A 20,898-nucleotide genomic window follows, 5' to 3' on the forward strand; every position below is an offset into this window, starting at 1 on the left:
TTGGCAGCTTTAAAACTTGTGGGCTTCAACTCCCAGAATTCCCCAGCCAGCAAAGGTGACCCTTGAATTGGATGGATGGATGGATGGATGGATGGGACAGATGATACAAGAGAGAGATGGATGGATAGTAGATAGGAGAGAAGGAGAGATCATAGATAGATGGTAGGTAGCTGGATGGATGGATGATGGATGGTAGAAGAGAGAGATGGATGAATGATAGAAGATGGATGGATAGATAGATGGATGATGGATGAGATAGATGATAGAAGAGAGATGGATGGATGATAGATGGATAGATAGATAGATGGATGGATCAGATCAGGGGTCTTCAAACTTGACAGCTTTAAAGACTGGTGGGCTTCAACTCCCAGAATTCCTCCTCCAAGTCATGTTAGTTCAGGAATTCTGGGAGTCGAAATCCACAAGTCTTGAAGTTGTTAAGGTTGGAGACCCCTGGTCTAGGGACTCCTGCTTGTGCAGGGGGCTGGACTAGAAGACCTCCGAGGTCCCTCCCCACTCTGTTATTCTATCATCTATGTCAGGGGTCTTCAAACTTGGCAGCTTTAATGCTTGTGGACTTCAACTCCCAGAATTCCTCCTCCGGGTCACGTTCGCTCAGGAATTCTGGGAGTTGAAGTCCACAAGTCTTAAAAGTTGTTAAGGTTGGATTATGGGGTCTCCCTGACCTCTGGATGGGGTCTTGGGCCCCAGAAAGGGGTTGGAAGGTTGGGGGAGGGTCAGTGGGGGGCTTTTCTGGGCTCAAGGAGTGATTGTCTGCTTGTTGGGGGGGGGTCCTTTCAAGGCATCTTAGCAGGAGAAGAAGGCAAGGAAGGGAGGGAGAATAACGGAGCAAGTCCTGAGCTTTTGGCATGTCCTCAAGGGATGCCAGCTGTTTATGTTATTTATTTATTTTATTTATTTGTCAAACTAATAGATGTAGGTACGAAATAAACTGAAGTAAAATAGGTAGATAGTATGAACGGAATAAACATGAAAGAAATAATGAGTAGAATGAGAATAGAATAAAAGAATAGAATAAAGAATAGAGTGGAATGGAATGGAATAGAATAGAACAGAGGGGGGGACATGATAGCAGCCTTCCAGTATTTGAGGGGCTGCCCCAAAGAAGAGAGGGGGGTCAAGCTATTCTCCAAAGCACCTGAAGAAACAATGGATGGAAGCTAACCAAGGAGAGAAGCAACCTGGAATTAAGGAGAAACTTCCTAAAAGTGAGAACAATTAACCAGTGGAACTGCTTGCCACCAGAAGTCGTGGGTGCTCCAACACTGGAGGTTTTTAAGAAGAAATTGGACAGCCCTTTGTCTGGAATGTTACCGGAACTTTAGCTGTCTGGAATTATAAGACTTGTGGACTTCAACTTTCCTTCCTTTTCTCCTTCCTTTTCTCTTTCTCTCTTCTTTCTCTCTCTCCTTTTTCTTCCTTCCTTCCTCTCCCTCCCTTCTCCCCCCCTTCCTCCCTTTCCTTACCCCTCCTTCCTCTTCCTTCCATCTTCCTTTCCTTTCCTTTCCTTTCCTTTCCTTTCCTTTCCTTTCCTTTTCTTTCCTTTCCTTTCCTTTCCTTTCCTTTCCTTTCCTTTCCTTTCCTTCCCTTTCCTTCCTTCCCTTCCCTTCCCTTCCCTTCCCTTCCCTTTCCTTCCCTTCCTTTTCTCTGGAGAATTCTGGGAGTTGAAGTCTACAAGTCTTAAAAGTTGCCAAAGTTTGGAGAGCCCTGGTCTAGGGTCTCCTGCTTGAGCAGGGGGTTGGAGTAGATGACCTCCAAGGTCCCTTCCAGTTCTATTCTGTTGACTCATTGACTGTCCCTGGTTAATTGATGGATGGGAGACCACCAGGAGATTCCCAGGGCCATAGAGCAGCCTGTGCATTTGAAAAACCTGCCCAGAAAACAACAACAACAACAACAACAACAACAACAACAACCCAGAGCCAAATCTCTTCCCCATAGCCAGAGCCCAGCTGGACTGGAGGCCGTCCTTCTCTCTTCTTTCCGAGAACTGACGCTTTCTCTCCTTCCCCGCACGGATCCCTGACTGCAGAAAACGTGGGAAGGAAAGAATGCAGGGTGTGGGTCGGCCTCCTTTCCTGGAGGTCAGGGAGAAATTTCCAGCGGCGAAAAGATGGATGGTGGCGGGGTATTTTGTGAGTCACTCCAAGGGCCGGTTCCTTCTGCTCCCTGGCCAGGCCTGAGGACGTCCATCAGGAAGTGAAGAAAGTTGTGCGAGGATGTGGCAAGGAAGGGGAGTGGTGAGGTGGAGGGTCAAGCTCTGGCCTCACAGTCAGGTGGCCATTAAAACACTCGGCTCCATTCGGCAGGGATTCTGGGGGTCATTAAAAGAGGATGATGATGTGGCAAGGAGGGTGGGTGGGTAGGTGGGTGCCACAGGAAGGAGAAGACCCCATCCCCAAATAGCAGCCAACCCCTTCAGCCTCTGAGCTCCTCTGCTCGCTTCGGTGTCAAAAGGAGGAATTCGGGTCCCTGGAGAAGCTGTCAAACTCCAGGACTGATGCTTCCTTAGCTGGCCTCCCTTTGTTGATTGATTGATTGACTGACTGACTGTGTGATTGATTTGATTTGATTTCTGGGTCAGCTCATCTCAGCAAACGACTCTGGGCAGCTCACCCTTCAAAGCACACATGACAATGAAAAGTCTTGAAAACAGTAAAAGGCTTTATAAAATTATATATATATAAAAAACACGGGTTCCTGCAGGAGATCAGCCCATCGCTTGGCCTCTTGGGAAGCCCCTCACCCCTTTTATTTCCAGAGAGATTGGAAGGAGTCAAGGGGTCTCTTCCAAACTGAAGGGCGGCAACTGCTAATCGGAGAAGAGACAGACTGAAAAACCAGACGTGTTTTTGAAGGAGGGAAACCTGGGAGGGGTGTGTGTGTGTGTGTTTTGTTAGTGGAACATCTGGTTTGCATTGTTCTCCCTTCCAGCCCTTTTGGGATGTTGAACTTGGCTGCCTGGTCTTAGCAGGATATAAAAGCAGGAACAGGCTGGTTCTTGGAGTGGGAAGCAAGCTGGCGGCTGGAGTGGATGATGATTTGAGGCAGGGGTCTCCAACCTTGGCCACTTTAAACTGGTGGGTTTCAATTCCCAGCATTGAAGTCCACACATCTGAAAGTCACCAAGGTTGAGAAACGCTAGATTTAGATGACCCTTCTGGTCTCTTCCAACTCTATCATTCCTGGCTGGCTGGGGAATTCTGGGAGTTGGAGTCCACAAGTCTTAAAGGGGCCAAAGTTGGAGACCCCTGACTTAGATGGCCCTTCTGGTCCCTTCCAACTCTATCATTCCTGGCTGGCTAAGGAATTCTGGGAGTTGAAGTCCACAAGTCTTAAAGTGGCCCAGGTTGGGGACCCCTGACTTAGATGACCCTTCTGGTCTCTTCCAACTCTATCATTCCTGGCTGGCTGGGAATTCTGGGAGTTGATGTCCACAAGTCTTAAAGGGGCCAAAGTTGGAGACCCCTGACTTAGATGGCCCTTCTGGTCCCTTCCAACTCTATCATTCCTGGCTGGCTAAGGAATTCTGGGAGTTGAAGTCCACAAATCTTAAAGTGGCCCAGGTTGGGGACCCCTGACTTAGATGACCCTTCTGGTCTCTTCCAACTCTATCATTCCTGGCTGCCTGGGGAATTTTGGGAGTTGAAGTCCACCAGTCTTAAAGTGGTCAAGGTTGGAGACCCCTGACTTAGATGACCCTTCTGGTCTCTTCCAACTCTATCATTCCTGGCTGGCTGGGGAATTCTGGGAGTTGATGTCCACAAGTCTTAAAGGGGCCAAAGTTGGAGACCTCTGACTTAAGGCTTAGATGACCCTTCTGGTCTCTTCCAACTCTATCATTCCTGGCTGCCTGGGAATTTTGGGAGTTGAAGTCCACCAGTCTTAAAGTGGTCAAGGTTGGAGACCCCTGACTTAGATGACCCTTCTGGTCTCTTCCAACTCTATCATTCCTGGCTGGCTGGGGAATTCTGGGAGTTGGAGTCCACAAGTCTTCAAGTGGTCAAGGTTGCAGACTCCTGACTTAGATGACCCTTCTGGTCTCTTCCAACTCTATCATTCCTGGCTGCCTGGGGAATTTTGGGAGTTGAAGTCCACCAGTCTTAAAGTGGTCAAGGTTGGAGACCCCTGACTTAGATGACCCTTCTGGTCTCTTCCAACTCTATCATTCCTGGCTGGCTGGGGAATTCTGGGAGTTGATGTCCACAAGTCTTAAAGGGGCCAAAGTTGGAGACCCCTGACTTAGATGGCCCTTCTGGTCCCTTCCAACTCTATCATTCCTGGCTGGCTAAGGAATTCTGGGAGTTGAACTCCACAAGTCTTAAAGTGGCCCAGGTTGGAGACCCCTGGCTTAGATGACCCTTCTGGTCTCTTCCACTCTATCATTCCTGGCTGGCTGGGGAATTCTGGGGGTTGAAGTCCACAAATCTTAAAGTGGCCCAGGTTGGGGACCCCTGACTTAGATGACCCTTCTGGTCTCTTCCAACTCTATCATTCCTGGCTGCCTGGGGAATTTTGGGAGTTGAAGTCCACCAGTCTTAAAGTGGTCAAGGTTGGAGACCCCTGACTTAGATGACCCTTCTGGTCTCTTCCACTCTATCATTCCTGGCTGGCTGGGGAATTCTGGGGTTGAAGTCCACAAATCTTAAAGTGGCCCAGGTTGGAGACCCCGACTTAGATGGCCCTTCTGGTCCCTTCCAACTCTATCATTCCTGGCTGGCTAAGGAATTCTGGGAGTTGAAGTCCTCCAATCTTAAAGTGGCCCAGGTTGGAGACCCCTGACTTAGATGACCCTTCTGGTCTCTTCCACTCTATCATTCCTGGCTGGCTGGGGAATTCTGGGGGTTGAAGTCCACAAATCTTAAAGTGGCCCAGGTTGGAGACCCCGACTTAGATGGCCCTTCTGGTCCCTTCCAACTCTATCATTCCTGGCTGGCTAAGGAATTCTGGGAGTTGAAGTCCTCCAATCTTAAAGTGACCCAGGTTGGAGACCCCTGACTTAGATGACCCTTCTGGTCTCTTCCACTCTATCATTCCTGGCTGGCTAAGGAATTCTGGGAGTTGAAGTCCACAACTCTTAAAGTGGCCAAGGTTGGAGAGCTCTGATTTAGATGACCCTTCTGGTCTCTTCCAACTCTATCATTCAAAGCTAGCTGGGGAATTCTGGGAGTCGGAGTCCACAAGTGGCTGAGTTTCCTCCCGCAGCCTCGTCCTGTGCTTAATTGCCATTGGCCCCTCCTTTGCTGTGTCTTGTCTCCTCAGAGACCCCCCAGCTGGACGCTGGCACCAACTCCGACAGGTGCTACTCGGTCATCTTGCTCTCCGTGGCTCACAATGGCTTCCTCTACAAGGCACCCTCCATGGCCAAGCTGGCTCTCGAACGGAAGTCCCGAGAAGGTCAGGCGGGGGTGGGGTGAGGGATGGAGGAGGGGGCTTCCCGAGGGGTCTTTGCACAAAAGAAAGCCCAGGAAAAGGAAGGGAAGAAGCCCCACCCTCCCACTTTGGGGGTTTCCATATTCCAGTTTTCACAGTCCTTCCCTCCCTTCCCTTCTTCCTCCCTCTTCTTCCTCCTTCCCTCCCTTCCCTCCCCCTCTCCTTCCTTCCTTCTCCTTTTCTCTCTCTTCCTTCCCTTTCTATCTCCTTCTCTCTCTCCTTCTCCCCCTCTTTTCCTTCCCATTCTCTCTCCTTCCTTCCTTCCCTCCCTCCCTCCTTCCTTCCTTCTTCTGCCTTTTCCTTCCTTTTCTTATCTTGCTTCCTTCCCATTTTCTCTTTTATCTCCTCCCTCCCTCCCTCCCTTCCTCTGCCTTTTCCTTCCTTCTCCTTCCCTCCCTCTTTCAATTTCCTTTCTTTCTTCTTTCCTTCCTTTCTCCTACTCTTCCTTCCCCCTTCCTTCCTCCCCTCCTTCCTTTCTTCCTCTTTCTCTCTTCCTTCCCATTCCCTCTCCTTCCTTCCTTCCCTCCCTCCCTCCCTCTGCCTTTTCCTTCCTTCTCCTTCTCTCCCTCTTTCAATTTCCTTTCTTTCTTCTTTCCTTCCTTTCTCCTACTCTTCCTTCCCCCTTCCTTCCTCCCCCTCCTTCCTTTCTTCCTCTTCTCTCTCTCCCTTCCCATTCCCTCTCCTTCCTTCCTTCCCTCCCTCCCTCCCTCTGCCTTTTCCTTCCTTCTCCTTCTCTCCCTCTTTCAATTTCCTTTCTTTCTTCTTTCCTTCCTTTCTCCTACTCTTCCTTCCCCCTTCCTTCCTCCCCCTCCTTCCTTCCTTACTCTTCTCTCTCTTCCTTCCCATTCCCTCTCCTTCCTTCCTTCCCTCCCTCCCCCCTCCCTTCCTCTGCTTTTTCCTTCCTTTTCTTCTCTTGCTTCCTTCCCATTTTCTCTTTTATCTCCTCCCTCCCTCCCTTCCTCTGCCTTTTCCTTCCTTCTCCTTCTCTCCCTCTTTCAATTTCCTTTCTTTCTTCTTTCCTTCCTTTCTCCTACTCTTCCTTCCCCTTCCTTCCTCTCCCCTCCTTCCTTCCTTACTCTTCTCTCTCTTCCTTCCCATTCCCTCTCCTTCCTTCCTTCCCTCCCTCCCTCTGCCTTTTCCTTCCTTCTCCTTCCTCCCTCTTTCAATTTCCTTTCTTTCTTCTTTCCTTCCTTTCTCCTACTCTTCCTCCCCCTTCCTTCCTCCCCCCTCCTTCCTTTCTTCCTCTTCTCTCTCTTCCTTCCCATTCCCTCTCCTTCCTTCCTTCCCTCCCTCCCTCCCTCCCTCTGCCTTTTCCTTCCTTCTCCTTCTCTCCCTCTTTCAATTTCCTTTCTTTCTTCTTTCCTTCCTTTCTCCTACTCTTCCTTCCCCCTTCCTTCCTCCCCCTCCTTCCTTTCTTCCTCTTCTCTCTCTTCCTTCCCATTCCCTCTCCTTCCTTCCTTCCCCTCCCTCCCTCCCTTCCTCTGCCTTTTCCTTCCTTCTCCTTCTCTCCCTCTTTCAATTTCCTTTCTTTCTTCTTTCCTTCCTTTCTCCTACTCTTCCTTCCCCCTTCCTTCCTCTCCCCTCCTTCCTTCCTTACTCTTCTCTCTCTTCCTTCCCATTCCTTCTCCTTCCTTCCCTCCCTCCCTCCCTCTGCCTTTTCCTTCCTTCTCCTTCTCTCCCTCTTTCAATTTCCTTTCTTTCTTCTTTCCTTCCTTTCTCCCACTCTTCCTTCCCCCTTCCTTCCTCTCCCCTCCTTCCTTCCTTACTCTTCTCTCTCTTCCTTCCCATTCCTCTCTCCTTCCCTCCCTCCCTCCCTTCCTCTGCCTTTTCCTTCCTTCTCCTTCCCTCCCTCTTTCAATTTCCTTCCTTTCTTCTTTCCTACCTTTCTCCTACTCTTCCTCCCCCTTCCTTCCTCCCCCCTTCCTTCCTCCCCCCTCCTTCCTTTCTTCCTCTTCTCTCTCTTCCTTCCCATTCCCTCCTCCTTCCTTCCTTCCCTCCCTCCCTCCCTCCCTCTGCCTTTTCCTTCCTTCTCCTTCTCTCCCTCTTTCAATTTCCTTTCTTTCTTCTTTCCTTCCTTTCTCCTACTCTTCCTTCCCTTCCTTCCTTCCTCCCCCTCCTTCCTTTCTTCCTCTTCTCTCTCTTCCTTCCCATTCCTCTCCTTCCTTCCTTCCCTCCCTCCCTCCCTTCCTCTGCCTTTTCCTTCCTTCTCCTTCTCTCCCTCTTTCAATTTCCTTTCTTTCTTCTTTCCTTCCTTTCTCCTACTCTTCCTTCCCCCTTCCTCTCCCCTCCCTCCTTCCTTCCTTACTCTTCTCTCTCTTCCTTCCCATTCCCTCTCCTTCCTTCCTTCCCTCCCTCCCTCCCTCCCTCTGCCTTTTCCTTCCTTCTCCTTCTCTCCCTCTTTCAATTTCCTTTCTTTCTTCTTTCCTTCCTTTCTCCTACTCTTCCTTCCCCCTTCCTTCCTCCCCCTCCTTCCTTTCTTCCTCTTCTCTCTCTTCCTTCCCATTCCCTCTCCTTCCTTCCTTCCCTCCCTCCCTCCCTTCCTCTGCCTTTTCCTTCCTTCTCCTTCTCTCCCTCTTTCAATTTCCTTTCTTTCTTCTTTCCTTCCTTTCTCCTACTCTTCCTTCCCCCTTCCTTCCTCTCCCCTCCTTCCTTCCTTACTCTTCTCTCTCTTCCTTCCCATTCCTTCTCCTTCCTTCCCTCCCTCCCTCCCTCTGCCTTTTCCTTCCTTCTCCTTCTCTCCCTCTTTCAATTTCCTTTCTTTCTTCTTTCCTTCCTTTCTCCCACTCTTCCTTCCCCCTTCCTTCCTCTCCCCTCCTTCCTTCCTTACTCTTCTCTCTCTTCCTTCCCATTCCCTCTCCTTCCCTCCCTCCCTCCCTTCCTCTGCCTTTTCCTTCCTTCTCCTTCCCTCCCTCTTTCAATTTCCTTCCTTTCTTCTTTCCTACCTTTCTCCTACTCTTCCTCCCCTTCCTTCCCCCCTCCTTCCTTTCTTCCTCTTCTCTCTCTTCCTTCCCATTCCCTCTCCTTCCTTTTATCTCCCTCCCTCTCTCCCTCCGTTCTTCTACCTGCCCCGTTCCTCGTGAGTGCAAAGTCGTCCTTAGGACCATCCTGTTGCAAAGCCTGTTTGGAGGGGGGGGGGGCTTGGCCCCCCACCCCCAGGTGCCCTGAAAGGGGAAGAGATTTTCTCTCCGGCGAGGCCTCTGCTCTTCTGGGTCGATTCCTGGGCCTCCCCTGGAAACCTCTTTTCCTTGGGGCTTCATCTGAAAGGGGCCCCCAAGCGTGTCCCCCCCGTGGCAGAGCCTCCAGCCCCCTCCTCTCTGCCTTGGCTCCGCCTTCTCCTTCATTGACCCCTCCTCCCCCGTGGATGTCCCCCCTCCAGAGTTCAGCCGCCGCTGGTGCCAGCTGCACGAGGGGCTCTTCAACTACTACGAGAGCAACACCCACACCGTCCCCAACGGAGAGCTCCGGATGCAGGAAGTCGTCTGCCTCGCCACTCCCCCGCCGGACACACATGGGTGAGCCGGCTGCTGCTTCCATACAGGGGTGGGGGGGATTCAAACAGGGCGGGGCCATGTTTGAATACAAAACCTTTGCTAGACCAAGACTCGAATACAGCTCATCAGTCTGGAACCCGCATGACGTATCTGATACTAACACAGTTGAGAAAGTCCAGAAATATTTCACAAGAAGAGTTGTCCACTCCTCTACTCGTTGCAGAAGACCTTATGCCACCAGAATCGAAATTCTAGACCTAGAAAATCTAGAACTACGCCACCTTTGGTCCGATCTAAATATAGTATATAAAATCATACATTGCAATGTCCTACCTGTCAATGAATACTTCAGCTTCAACCATAACAACACAAGAGCAACACAATAGATACAAACTCAAGTTAACCGCACCAAACTTTATTGCAGGAAATACGACTTCAGCCACAGAGTGGTCAATGTCTGGAATACTCTACCTGACTCTGTGGTTTCTTCCCCAAACCCCAAGAACTTTAACCTTAGACTGTCTACTATTGACCTCACCCCTTTCCTAAGAGGTCTGTAGGGGTGTGCATAAGCGCACCAACGTGCCTACCGTCCCTGTCCTATTGTTTCTCTTATTCTTCTTTTATTTTTCTTATATGTATCCATGTATTCATGACGATGTTCTTACTTACACCTATTATCTTGTAAGAAATTGACAAAAATAAATAAATAAAATAAATAAATAAAGCAAATAAAAAAAATAAATGGTGGGCGGGGCCTACCAGAACTTCTGGGACGGCCGTGTTTCGCCTCCACCTGAGTCCGGAGGATTCCCTCGGGCCTCTGGGAAGGCAAGCACAGCCTCCGCTGGGCTCTGGAAGCTAGAAACAGGCCCGTTTCCGGACTTTCGGAACTTCTGATTCAGCCCATGTTTGGCCCTCCCAAAGGGGGGTTTACAGAGAGGAGGAGGAGGAAGACTGTGGGGTCCTGGGTGGTGCTCTCTGAACTGGGTTTGTTTTCTTGCAGACGTTTCATGACCCAACTAGGGAAGATCATCCGTGCTAGAAGGCGGTAGGGTTTGTAGAGAGGGAGGAGGGAGAAGGAGGAAGAGGATGGTGAGAGTCCTTGGTGCTCTCTGAGCTTGGTTCTCCTCCTCCTCCTCCTCTCTTGCAAACCTTCCTCCCTTCTAGCACTGATGATGTTCCCTAGTTGGGTCATGAAACGTCTGCCAGAAAACAACCCAGCTCAGAGAGCACCCGGGACCCCACAGTCCTCCCTCTCCTCTTTCTCCTTCTCTTCCTCTTCCTCCTTTCCAGAAACCTCCTGTCCTTCTAGCATTGATGACATTCCCTAGTTGGGCTGTGCAAGGCCTGCAAGAAAAACCACTCGGCTGAGGGAGCACCAGGGACCGCCAGGCCCTCATTCTGCTCAGGGAATCCTTCTTATTTCCGTCTTTCGTCTCCCCTTCCAGGTATGCAAATACTTTTGAGATGTACACGGAGGCGGAGAGACTTTACCTCTTTGGCCTGGACAACCCCAAGGCCATCCGGGAGTGGGTCAAATGCCTGGCGAAGGTGAGCAGCCGCCTTGGGGATGGATGGATGGAAGGGAGGGAGGAGGCAGGGAGGAAAGGAAGAGGGAAGGGGAAGAGGGAAGGAGGGAGGGAGAAGGAAGAACGATTGAGGGGAAGCGAGGGAAGGAGAAGATGAAGGGAGGGAGGGAAGGAGGGAGGAGGGTAAGGGTGGGAAGGAAGGAAAGAAGAAAAAGATTAGGCGATGGAGGGGGAAGAAGGAAAGAAGGAGGGTGAAGGAAGAAAAGAAGAAAGGAAGGGAAGGGAGGGAGAAGGAAGGGAGGAGGAAGGGAAGATTGAGGAGGAAAGGGGAGGGAAGAGAGGAGGGGAGGAAAAGGAAGAAAGAAAGTTTGAGGAAGGAAGCAAGGAGGAGGGAAGATGAAGGAGGGAATGGAGGAGGAAGGAAGGGAGGAGGAAGGGAAGATTGAGGAGGGAAGAGAGTGGGAGAGGAAGGAGGGAAGAGGAAGGAGGGAGGAGAAGGAAGAAAGATTGAGGAAGGAAGCGAGGAGAAGGAGGGAAGATGAAGGGAGGGAGGGAAGGAGGAGGGGAGGAGTGGGAAAGGAAGGAAGGAAGGAAGAAAGGAAGAAAAGATTAAGGAATGGAGGGGAGAGAAGAGGAAGGAAGGAGGGTGAAGGAAAAAAGAAAAGACTGAGGAAGGGAAGGGAGGGAAGGAGGAAGATGAAGGGAGGGAGGGAGGGGGAGAGGGTGGAAAGGATGGAAGGAAGGAAGGAAGGAAGGAAGGAAGGAAGGAAGGAAGGAAGGAAGGAAGGAAGAAAAGATTAGGAAATGAGGAAGGGAAGGAAGGAGGGAGAAGGAAAAGAAGAAGACTGAGGAAGGGAAGGGAGGGAAGGATGAAGGGAGGAGGGAAGGAGGGAGGGGGAGTAAGGGTGGAAAGGAAGGAAGGAAGGAAGGAGGAAAAGATTAGGGAATGGAGGGGGAGAGAAGAGGGAAGGAAGGAGGGTGAAGAAGAAAAGAAGAAAGACTGAGAAGGAAGCAAAGGAGGGAAGATGAAGGAAGGGTAGGGGAGGAGGGGTAAGGAGTGGAAAGGAAGGAAGGAAGGAGGGAGGGAAAAGAAGGAAGGGAGGAGGAAGGAAAGGAAGGAGACTAGGGAAGGGAGGGGAAGGAGGGAAGATGAAGGGAGGGAGGGGGGTAAGGGTGGAAAGGAAAGGGAGAGAAAAATTAGGAAAGGAGAGGAAGGGAAGAGGGAAGGAAGAAGGGAGAGAGGGAGGCATGATGGATGGAAGGAAGGAAAGAAGAAAGGAAGGAATAGAGGAGGGAGGGAGGGTGGAGGGAAGGGAAGGGGTTGATATTGAACCGTAGTGACCGTATGAGCCCCAAAAGAAGGAGGGGGGGGGGTTTAGGGCTGTCTCTCTTTACCACGCAGGGAGAAAGAGGGAGGCAGGTCTGCCTAGGCAGGGTGGGCCTGGCCCTCCCCTCCTAACCCCCCTCCTCCCTCCCTCCCTCCCTGCAGGCCTTCCTCCCTCCGGCGGCCGAAGGGCTCCTGGCCGGGGAGTTTGAGCGCCTGGGGCGCCTGCGCTACAAGGGGGGCCTGAGCCTGGAGAAGGCCAAGGAGGGCTGGTTTGCCCTGGGGGGCTCCACCCTCTACGCCCTGCTGGACGGCAGCGACAAAGAAGAGACCATTCAGCTGCGGAAGCTACAGGAGCTCTGTGAGTCCACGCGCAACCAACCCGGGCCGGCTCAGCTTCTGGCCGGAAGCATCTCAGAGAGCCGTGGCAGCTCACTTAACGGCCATGGCGACTCACTGAATGACCACCAGGAAAAGGGTGCAAAATTGGGTTGGCCATATGACGGAGCCCTTTTACGTCCAGGGTGGGATTCTACGGTTCGGACCGGTTCTATAGAACTGGTGGTTATGATTCTGTCCAGTTCAGAGAACTGGCAAATCGTGGCCCTGGCTGGGCTCTCCCCTCTCCACCTGCCCCCCCTCCCTCCCTGTCCAGTCAGTCCTTATCATGCATGCCCGACATTGCTGACTGCGTTCTCCCCCACCCAGTCACCCCTTAAGGTATTTCTTTCCCCCCCTCCCAATGACCAGCTCTTCCAATGACCAACTGTTCCGACGATCAGCTGGACAATCAGCTGTTCTGACGATCAGCTGTTCTGACGATCAGCTGTGACGATCAGCTGTTCCGCGATCAGCGGTCGCGATCAGCTGTTCTGACGATCAGCTGTTCTGGCGATCAGCGGTCCCGGCGATCAGCTGTTCTGCGATCAGCTGTTCTGGCGATCAGCGGTCCGCGATCAGCGGTCCCAATGATCAGCTGTTCGCGACAGTGGTCCCGACGATCAGCTGTTCTGACAATCAGCCGTTCTGCGTTCAGCTGTTCCGGCGATCAGCTGTTCGCGATCAGCTGTTCCGGCGATCAGCTGTCCCGGCGATCAGCTGTCCCGACGATCAGCTGTCCCGACAATCAGCTGTTCCAACGATCAGCGGTCCCGATGATCAGCGGTCCCAATGATCAGCTGTTCTGACGATCAGTTGTGCCGGGATCCCCCTCGCTGTCTTACTGCTTCGCCCAGGAGCCTTCCCTGAGGCCTAGGAGGCAAAAAGGGGCACGGGAGGGGTTCACCACTGGCTCCGTCCCAGGGTGGACACGCTGACCGATGGCATGGGTGGGTGGGTGGGTGGGGTCCAACTCATTGGGTGCTTCTAGTTTGACCCACCCATTGCTCTCCTTCCGGGGTCTACAAACTTGGCAAACGATGGAGTGAGAGAGGGAAGGAGGGAGGGGGAAAGGAAGGAAGGAAGGAAGGAAAAAGGAAGAAAGGAAAGAAGGAGGGAGGGAGGGAAGAAAGGAGGGAGGGAAGAAAGGAAGGAGGGAGGGAAGGAAGAAAGGATATAGGAGGGAAGGAAGGATACAGGAGATAGGGAGGAAAGGAAGGAGTGAGAGAGGGAGTGAGGGAAGGAAGGGAAGGATATACAGGAGGGAGGGAAGGAGGAAAAGAGAGAGGGAAGGAAGAAAGAATACAGGAGGGAGAGAGAGAGGGAGGGAAGGAAGAAAAGTGAGAGAAGGGAGGGTGGGAAGGAAGGAAGGATACAGGAGGGAGGGAGGGAGGAAAGGGAAGAGGTTAGCGTTGATTGTTAGTGACCACATGGATAGCGCCTCAAAAGAAGGAAAGAAGGAGGGAGGGAAGAAGGGAAGGAGAATGAGGAATTCTGGGAAGTGAAGTCCACAAGCCTTAAAGTGGCCAACTTTGGAGACCTCTCCCCTACCTCTGCTCCACTTAGTGACCTCCAATCCCATCCATAAAGCAGATTTCACTGCGGAGGATACAAGTCCCTTTTCGGAATTCCGAAAGGAGGGTTGCCTCTCCGCCTGGGGAGGATGGGAGTTGTAGTCAAAACCATTTGGGACCCACAGAATTGGGGGGGGGGCTGCTGAGAACAGCACTGGGAAGGGGGTCCCCTTTGACGTCAGTGGGATCTTACACCCGAGTTGATCTGTGGGATCATGGGCTTAATTAATTAACGTCTTGCCCTCCGTTCATTCTTATATTTGCTTCGCAGCTCTCGAAAACGACGTCCTCGTGCTGGTCGAAAGAAGAAGGTAAGCGGTTCGTTTAGCGACGGTTTGAAGTTGCAATGGGACAGAAAAAAAACGACCTACAACCGGTCCTCGCCCTTGCGACGGTTGGAGCATCCCTGCGGTCACGTGATTAAAAATCCGGGCCCTTGGCCATTGGCCTGTCTTTGTGACCGTGGGCAGAGTCTGGGATCTAGTGGATCCCCTTTTGGGATCTTCCCAGCTGACTTCCGACAGTGAACTGGATTCGCTTCATGACCATGCGCTGCAGGGAGTCATCCAGCAGGGCAAGAAGGTTGCCCAATTGGGAGCTGCTCACTTAACAGCTGCCTCACTTAGCAACCGAAGTTCTGGCCCCCATTGTGGTCGTACGTTGAGGACTACCTGTAAAGATGGTTTTTTTTTCTTTCAAGGAAATTAACATTTGAATTGAATTGAATTAAAATTCAAATATTCAGGGTTTAATTTTGCCTTTTCAGTTTTTTTTTATTTCAATGTTATGAAGAAGGAAGGGAGGAAGGAAGGAAGGCAGAACCGAGAGGAAGGAAGGATGTAACAAAAGAGGGAAGGAAGGAAGGATGGATGGAACAAAAGTGGGAAGGAAGGAAGGAAGAAGGAAAGAAGAAAGGAAGGGAGACAGAACTGAGAGGAAGGAAGGAAGAAAAGAAAAGGAAGGAAGGAAGAAAAGGGAGGGAAGGAATGACGGAACAAAAGAAGGAAGAAAAGAGAAGGAAGGGAGAGAGAGAAAGAAAAAAAGAAGCATGAGAGAAAGAAAGAGGGAGAGGGGAAGAGAGAAGGAGAAGGAAGGAAAGAAGGAGAGAGAGAAAAAGAGGAAGAAAAAGAAAGCATGAGAAAAGAGAGAAAGAAAGGGGAAGAAAAAAGAATGGGAGAAAGGGAGAGAGAGAAAGAAAGAGAAAGAAAAGCGTGAGAGAAAGAGAAGAGAGAAAGAGGGAGAAGGCAAGAGAGAAGGAGAAGGAAGGAAAGAAGGGAGAGAGAAAAAGAAAGAAAAAAGAAAACGTGAGAAAAGAGAAAGAAAGGGGAAGAAAGAAGAAGAATGGGAGAAAGGGGAGAGAGAGAAAGAAAGAAAGAAAAGCGTGAGAGAAAGAGAAGAGAGAAAGAGGGAGAGAAGAGAAGGAGAAGAAGGAAGAAGGAAGGAGAAGAAGAGAAAGAAAAAGAAAGTGAGAGAAAAAGAGAAAGAAAGAGGAAGAAGAAGAATGGGAGAAAGGGAGAGAGAGAAAGAGAAAGAAAAGCGTGAGAGAAAGAGAAGAGAGAGAAAGAGGGACAAGGGAAGAGAAGGAGAAGAAGAAAGAAGGAAGAAGAAAAGAAAGGGCATGAGAAGAGAGACAAAGAAAGAGAGAAGAAAATGGAAGGAAGGAGAGAGAGAAAGAAAGAGAAAAAAAGCATGAGAGAAAGAGGAGAGAGGGAAGAGAGAGGGAGAAGGAAGGAAGGAAGGAAGGAAGGAAGGAAGGAAGGAAGGAAGGAAGGAAGGAAAGAAGGGGGGGAAGGAAGGAAAAGAAGAGGGAAGGAAGGAAGGAAGGAAGGGCTAGATGAGGGCTGGGGTCACAGAGAAAAGTTATTTCTCCAGCCTTGCCGATGGTTTCCACATTATGCCCAACCCACCGTGGCATGACCTGCCTCCTCCTCTTCCTCCTCCTCTTCCTCCTCCTCTTCCTCCTTCCAGAACGCTATACATCCAGGGTGAGAGGCGGCTGGCCTTCTTGGGCTGGGTGGGGGCCATCCAGAGAGCAGCTAGCAGCTCCGGGGAGACTTTGCCAGAACAACAACTCACCGAGATGGATGTGCCCATCATTGTGGACAGGTGCATCGATTATATCACACAGTGCGGTAAGCAAGTGGGGGGAGGGCCGCCTTGGGGGCAGGGAGGGAGGCCCCAATTTCCTTTTCCTTCCTTCCTTCCTTCCTTCCTTCCTTCCTTCCTTCCTTCTTCCTTCCTTCCTTCCTCCCCTCTCTCTTCCTTCCTGTTCTTTCTCCTTTTATCTCTTTCCTTCCTTCTTTCCTTCCCCTTCCTTCCTTCCCATTCTTTCTCCTTCCTTTTATCTATTTCCTTCCTTCCCTCCCTTTCTCTCTTCCCTCTCCCTCTTTCTCTCTCTCGGTCTCTCTCTTACACTTATTTCTTTCCTCCCTTCCTTCCCCTTCTCTCTTCCCCTCTTCCCCTTCCTCTGTCTTTCTCTTTGTCTCTTACTCTCTTATTTCCATCCATCAATCAATCCATCCATCCTTCCTTCCTACCTACCATCCTTCCCCTTCTCTCTTCCCCTCTGCCTCTCTCTCTCTTTCTTTGTCTCTTACTCTCTTGTTTTCTTCCTTCTTACCTTCCCTCCTCTTCTCTCTTCTTCCCCTCTTCCTCTTCCTCTCTCTCTCTTTGTCTCTTATTCTTATTTTTGTCCTTCCTTCCTTCTCCTATCCCACTTTCTCTCTTTCTCTCTTCCTCTTCTTCTCTCTCTCTTTCTTTCTTTCTTTCTTTCTTTCTTTCTTTCTTTCTTTCTTTCTTTCTTTCTTTCTTTCTTTCTTTCTTTCTTTCTTTCTTTTCTTTTCTTTTTTCTTTCTTTTCTTTTCTTTCTTTCCCTCCCTCCCTTCCATCCTCCCGTGCTATCCAAAGCAACTCTGTCCAACTTTACCTTGCAATAAAAAGTAGAAGTGTCAAAAAAATAATAATTAGAAATCTAAGGAATAATTTCAAACCAGAAGAATTTGACGCAGGGAACCCTTGAGTTACAACCTGTAGTAGTTATGGTTGTAAGCTGTGCCCGTCAAAAAGTGGTTCATCACTTGACCAGACCCAATGTTGTAATGGGTTGATGGAAAACCCTTTTGCAAGACCTCCATCTCCTCCTCCATCCCCCCCGCAGGACTGACCTCGGAGGGCATCTACCGGAAGAGCGGTCAGAACTCCAAGATCACCAGCCTGCTGGAAACCCTCCGCAGAGATGCCCGCAAGGTCCGGCTGAAGGAGGAGGACTACCAGGTGGACGATGTGGCCAACACCCTGAAGAGGTTCTTCCGGGACCTGCAGGAGGGGCTCTTCACCCAAGACTCTGCCCAGGCCTGGCTCAAAATACCCGGTAAGCGGGACGCTGCAGGTGTGTAGCCCTTGACTTACCTCTGTTCGTTCAAAGTTACAGTGGCATGGAAGAACGTAGACTTACAACCAGTCTTACGACCGTTGTGTTAAAGTCTTGGGATTGAAGAGCCGACCAGCAATGAAGCTGATGCAATATAGGGTGATCCTCAGCATAACATGGGTGTTTCCTTTAAGACGCAATAAGAAAGACTCAGCATAACATGGGTGTTTCCCTTTAAGACTGGGGATGGGTTCTATCCCTTTAAGAGGTGTTTATATAAAGGCAGCCATTCGAGGCCATGTCCTCTCTCTTCTGGTGTCTGGTATCGCATGTGTGCTGTGTTTTGTTCCTGGGTTTTCTCATAATAATAGTCACGCCGTGAACGCTCCGGCACGTTGCAGCCTTCCCAGGGTCATGGGATCAGAATCGAGGCTCTTGGCAACCAGCCTGTATTTACAACGGCGGCCATGTCCTCGGGGTTACATGAGCGCCGTTTGCGGCCTTCCCAGCCGGCTTCCAACAACCGTGGAGGGAGCCAGATTTGATGGCAGCAGTTCCTTATTCACTTGCAGCGATTCGCTTGACAACGGCGATACAAAATCTGCCATGACTCCCTTAGCGACTGCCTTCCTTAGCAACAGACGTTCGGTGGTTGTAAGTCAAGGATTACCTGAAATGTCCCATAGAGCTGAAAAAGGCAGGCTTTTCAAGAAAAAAAAATGAGATGCAGGCAGTCCTTGGCTTACGGCAGTTCATTTAGTGACCGTTGAAAGTTGCCACGTCACTGAAAAAAGTGACTTGCTCCCCTTTTTCATCCTCATGACGGTTGCAGCGTCTCCACAGTTTGCGTGATCAAAATTCAAATGTTTGGCAGCTGGCATGTACTTACGACGGTGGCAGTCATGTGATCCCCTTTTGGGGTCAATGGGGAAGCCAGATTCACTTAACAACCGTGTTACTCACAACAACGGCAGTGATTCCCTTGACAGCTGTGGCAAAAAAAAAAATCCGTAAAAAAACAGGGTGAAATTCTTCTAACTGTCTTGCTTACCAACGGAAATGTTGGGCCTTGAGTGCTGCGGTGGCCTGGAGGTGGAGCTCTCGCCTCACAATCAGGAGGCAGTGGGTTCGATCCTAGGTAGAGGCAGTTATTTCTCTCTCTGGGCACAATGAGAATATATCTGGCTGAACAAAACTCCGCTCTGGTGACAGGGAAGTCATCTGGCCAGTAAAACACTCTGCTAGCTCCATTCAATGGCCCAGACTCCACCCCGCGAGGGATTACGGAGTCATTAAATGAGGATGATGATGATGATGTTCATGACTGTCCCTTGTTCCCTGCCTTGTGCTCCTCTTCACAGCTGTGGAGGACTCCACCGAAAGGATCAGCCGTTACCGTAGGCTTCTCAACAGCCTCCCAGTTGTCAACAAAGCCACCCTGAAGGCGCTGATCAACCATCTCTACCGGTGAGTGGTGATGACGTTGGAATGGGCAGCTGGAGGGGCTCTTCCTTCTGGATTCAGAAGGTTAGACTCCCAGGGCTGGGAGGCCTTAGAGGTCTTCTAGTCCAACCCCTGTCCAGGGAAGGAACCCTCAGACCATCCTGTCCAGTTCTTGATGGACCACCACAACTTCAGTAGCAAGGTTGCTCCACTGCTTTGTTGCTCTAGGAGATTCCTCCTTATTTTGAGTTTGGACCTCTTTTTTTTAAAGCTTCCAGTCCTTGGTTCTTGTCTCACCCTTGGGCATTATGGAGGATAAATCCATATCTTCTTCCCTGGGATGGTCCTTCAAGAATTGGAAGAGTGCTCTGTGATACCTTCAACCTTCTCTTCTTTAGGGCTAGACAGACCTTCCTTTGTGTTGGTTCTGTGTTTGGGATGCAAGGAAGGGTATTTTCCTGGCCCCACTTTCCCTGTAGACCTGGGTTGACCCCTTGAAGACCTATGGACTTCGACTTCCTGGATGGGGAATTCTGGAAGTTGAAGTCCACAAGTCTTAAAGTAGAGTTGAACTTCTGGAGTGGAAGTCCATAAATCTTAAAATGGAGTTGAATTTGTGGAGTTGAAGTCCACAAGTCTTAAAGTGGAGTTGAATTTGTGGAGTTGAAGTCCACAAGTCTTAAAGTGGAGTTGAATTTGTGGAGTTGAAGTCCACAAGTCTTAAAATGGAGTTGAATTTGTGGAGTTGAAGTCCATAAATCTTAAAGTGGAGTTGAATTTGTGGAGTTGAAGTCCACAAATCTTAAAGTGGAGTTGAATTTGTGGAGTTGAAGTCCACAAGTCTTAAAGTGGAGTTGAATTTGTGGAGTTGATGTCCACAAATCTTAAAGTGAAGTTGAATTTGTGGAGTTGAAGTCCACAAGTCTTAAAGTGGAGTTGAATTTGTGGAGTTGATGTCCACAAATCTTAAAATGGAGTTGAATTTGTGGAGTTGAAGTCCACAAATCTTAAAGTGGAGTTGAATTTGTGGAGTTGAAGTCCACAAGTCTTAAAATGGAGTTGAATTTGTGGAGTTGAAGTCCACAAGTCTTAAAGTGGAATTGAATTTGTGGAGTTGAAGTCCACAAGTCTTCAAGTGACCAAGGATGGACACCTTTGCTGTAGACCCTTCCTGAGACGGACACATAAGGATGGGCTCTATGTCCCACAGCTCTTGTGTTGGCTCCTTCGCAGGATCCAGTGTTTTTCTGACGAGAACCAGATGACCACCCACAACCTGGCCATTGTCTTTGGGCCCACGCTCTTCCAGACGGACGGCAAGGACTTCAAGGCTGGACAAGTGGTGGAAGACCTCATCAGATGCTACATGGAGATCTTCAGTGTAGGTTTGGCCAAGAACGGTGTGGGCCGGTGGGCATGACCAGATTGGGTGGGCTGACCCTGGGACAGGAGGTGGGGAAAGCCTCAGAGGTGGGGTGGGATGCGTGGGGGAGTTTGTTGAGGGGGCCCTCATTGGCCTGCACCTCCCATCTTCCTCCTTCCGCCCCACAGGTGGACGAGGAAGAGATGAGGAAGCAGCAGGAAGAAATTCAGGCCATCTTGAAGATGCGCATCGCGGGGACCTCCAGCGGGACGCAGGTAAGTTGAGTCGCATGATTGCAGAGCCGGAAGGGACCTTGGAGGTCCTCTAGTCCAACCCCCTGCTCAGGCAGGAGACCCTGTACTATTTCAGACAAGTGGTGGTCCAATTCTTGGTTGGTTGCTTGCATCCCTTGAGGTGTCCGTGGCTAATGTTGTGCCTGACCAACAGCAAGCTTGTAGTTGGATTTGACCGCAGTGAACTTGTCTGGGCCATTAAAAGTTGGCTTGGGTGTTTCCACATAGAGGAAATGGGTCAATCATTAAGTGGGTGGATCGTGTTCTGTGTAAAGAAGAATTCTATCAATAGATAGATAGATAGATTTCTTTTATTGGCCAAGTGTGATTGGACACACAAGGAATTTGTCTCTGGTGCAAAGGCTCCCAGTGCACATCAAAGAGAAGATACATTTGTTAAGAGTCCAGAATCATCAGGTACAACACTTAATGATAGTCATAGGGTACAATAAGAATAGAATAGAAATATGGAATAAAATAGAATAGAATAGAATAGAATAGAATAGAATAGAATAGAATTCTTTATTGGCCAAGTGTGATTGGACACACAAGGAATTTGTCTTGGTGTAAATGCTCTCAGTGCACATAAAAGAAAAGAGACATTCATCAAGAGTCCAGAATCATCAGGTGCAACACTTAATAATAGTCATGGGGTACAATAAGCAATCAAATCCTA

At 50.0% G+C, this 20,898-nt stretch overlaps 1 protein-coding gene across 1 annotated transcript in view; it reads left to right on the forward strand.

Moving 5' to 3' along the window:
- The window catches only part of ARAP1 (ArfGAP with RhoGAP domain, ankyrin repeat and PH domain 1), an 87,316-nt gene that overhangs the window by 45,902 nt on the left and 20,516 nt on the right, over positions 1 to 20,898 (forward strand). Inside the window, 10 exon segments of the mRNA XM_087965915.1 lie at positions 5,284 to 5,418; positions 8,831 to 8,966; positions 10,397 to 10,499; positions 11,967 to 12,162; positions 14,025 to 14,064; positions 15,722 to 15,885; positions 16,911 to 17,123; positions 18,485 to 18,590; positions 19,800 to 19,947; positions 20,118 to 20,204. Coding sequence (XP_087822041.1) covers positions 5,284 to 5,418; positions 8,831 to 8,966; positions 10,397 to 10,499; positions 11,967 to 12,162; positions 14,025 to 14,064; positions 15,722 to 15,885; positions 16,911 to 17,123; positions 18,485 to 18,590; positions 19,800 to 19,947; positions 20,118 to 20,204 — 1,328 coding nt within the window.

Source organism: Notechis scutatus, chromosome 5, assembly GCF_049901735.1.
Source record: "Notechis scutatus isolate UNSWTSFEM ecotype Mainland chromosome 5, rNotScu1.2, whole genome shotgun sequence".
Lineage (NCBI taxonomy): Eukaryota > Metazoa > Chordata > Lepidosauria > Squamata > Elapidae > Notechis > Notechis scutatus.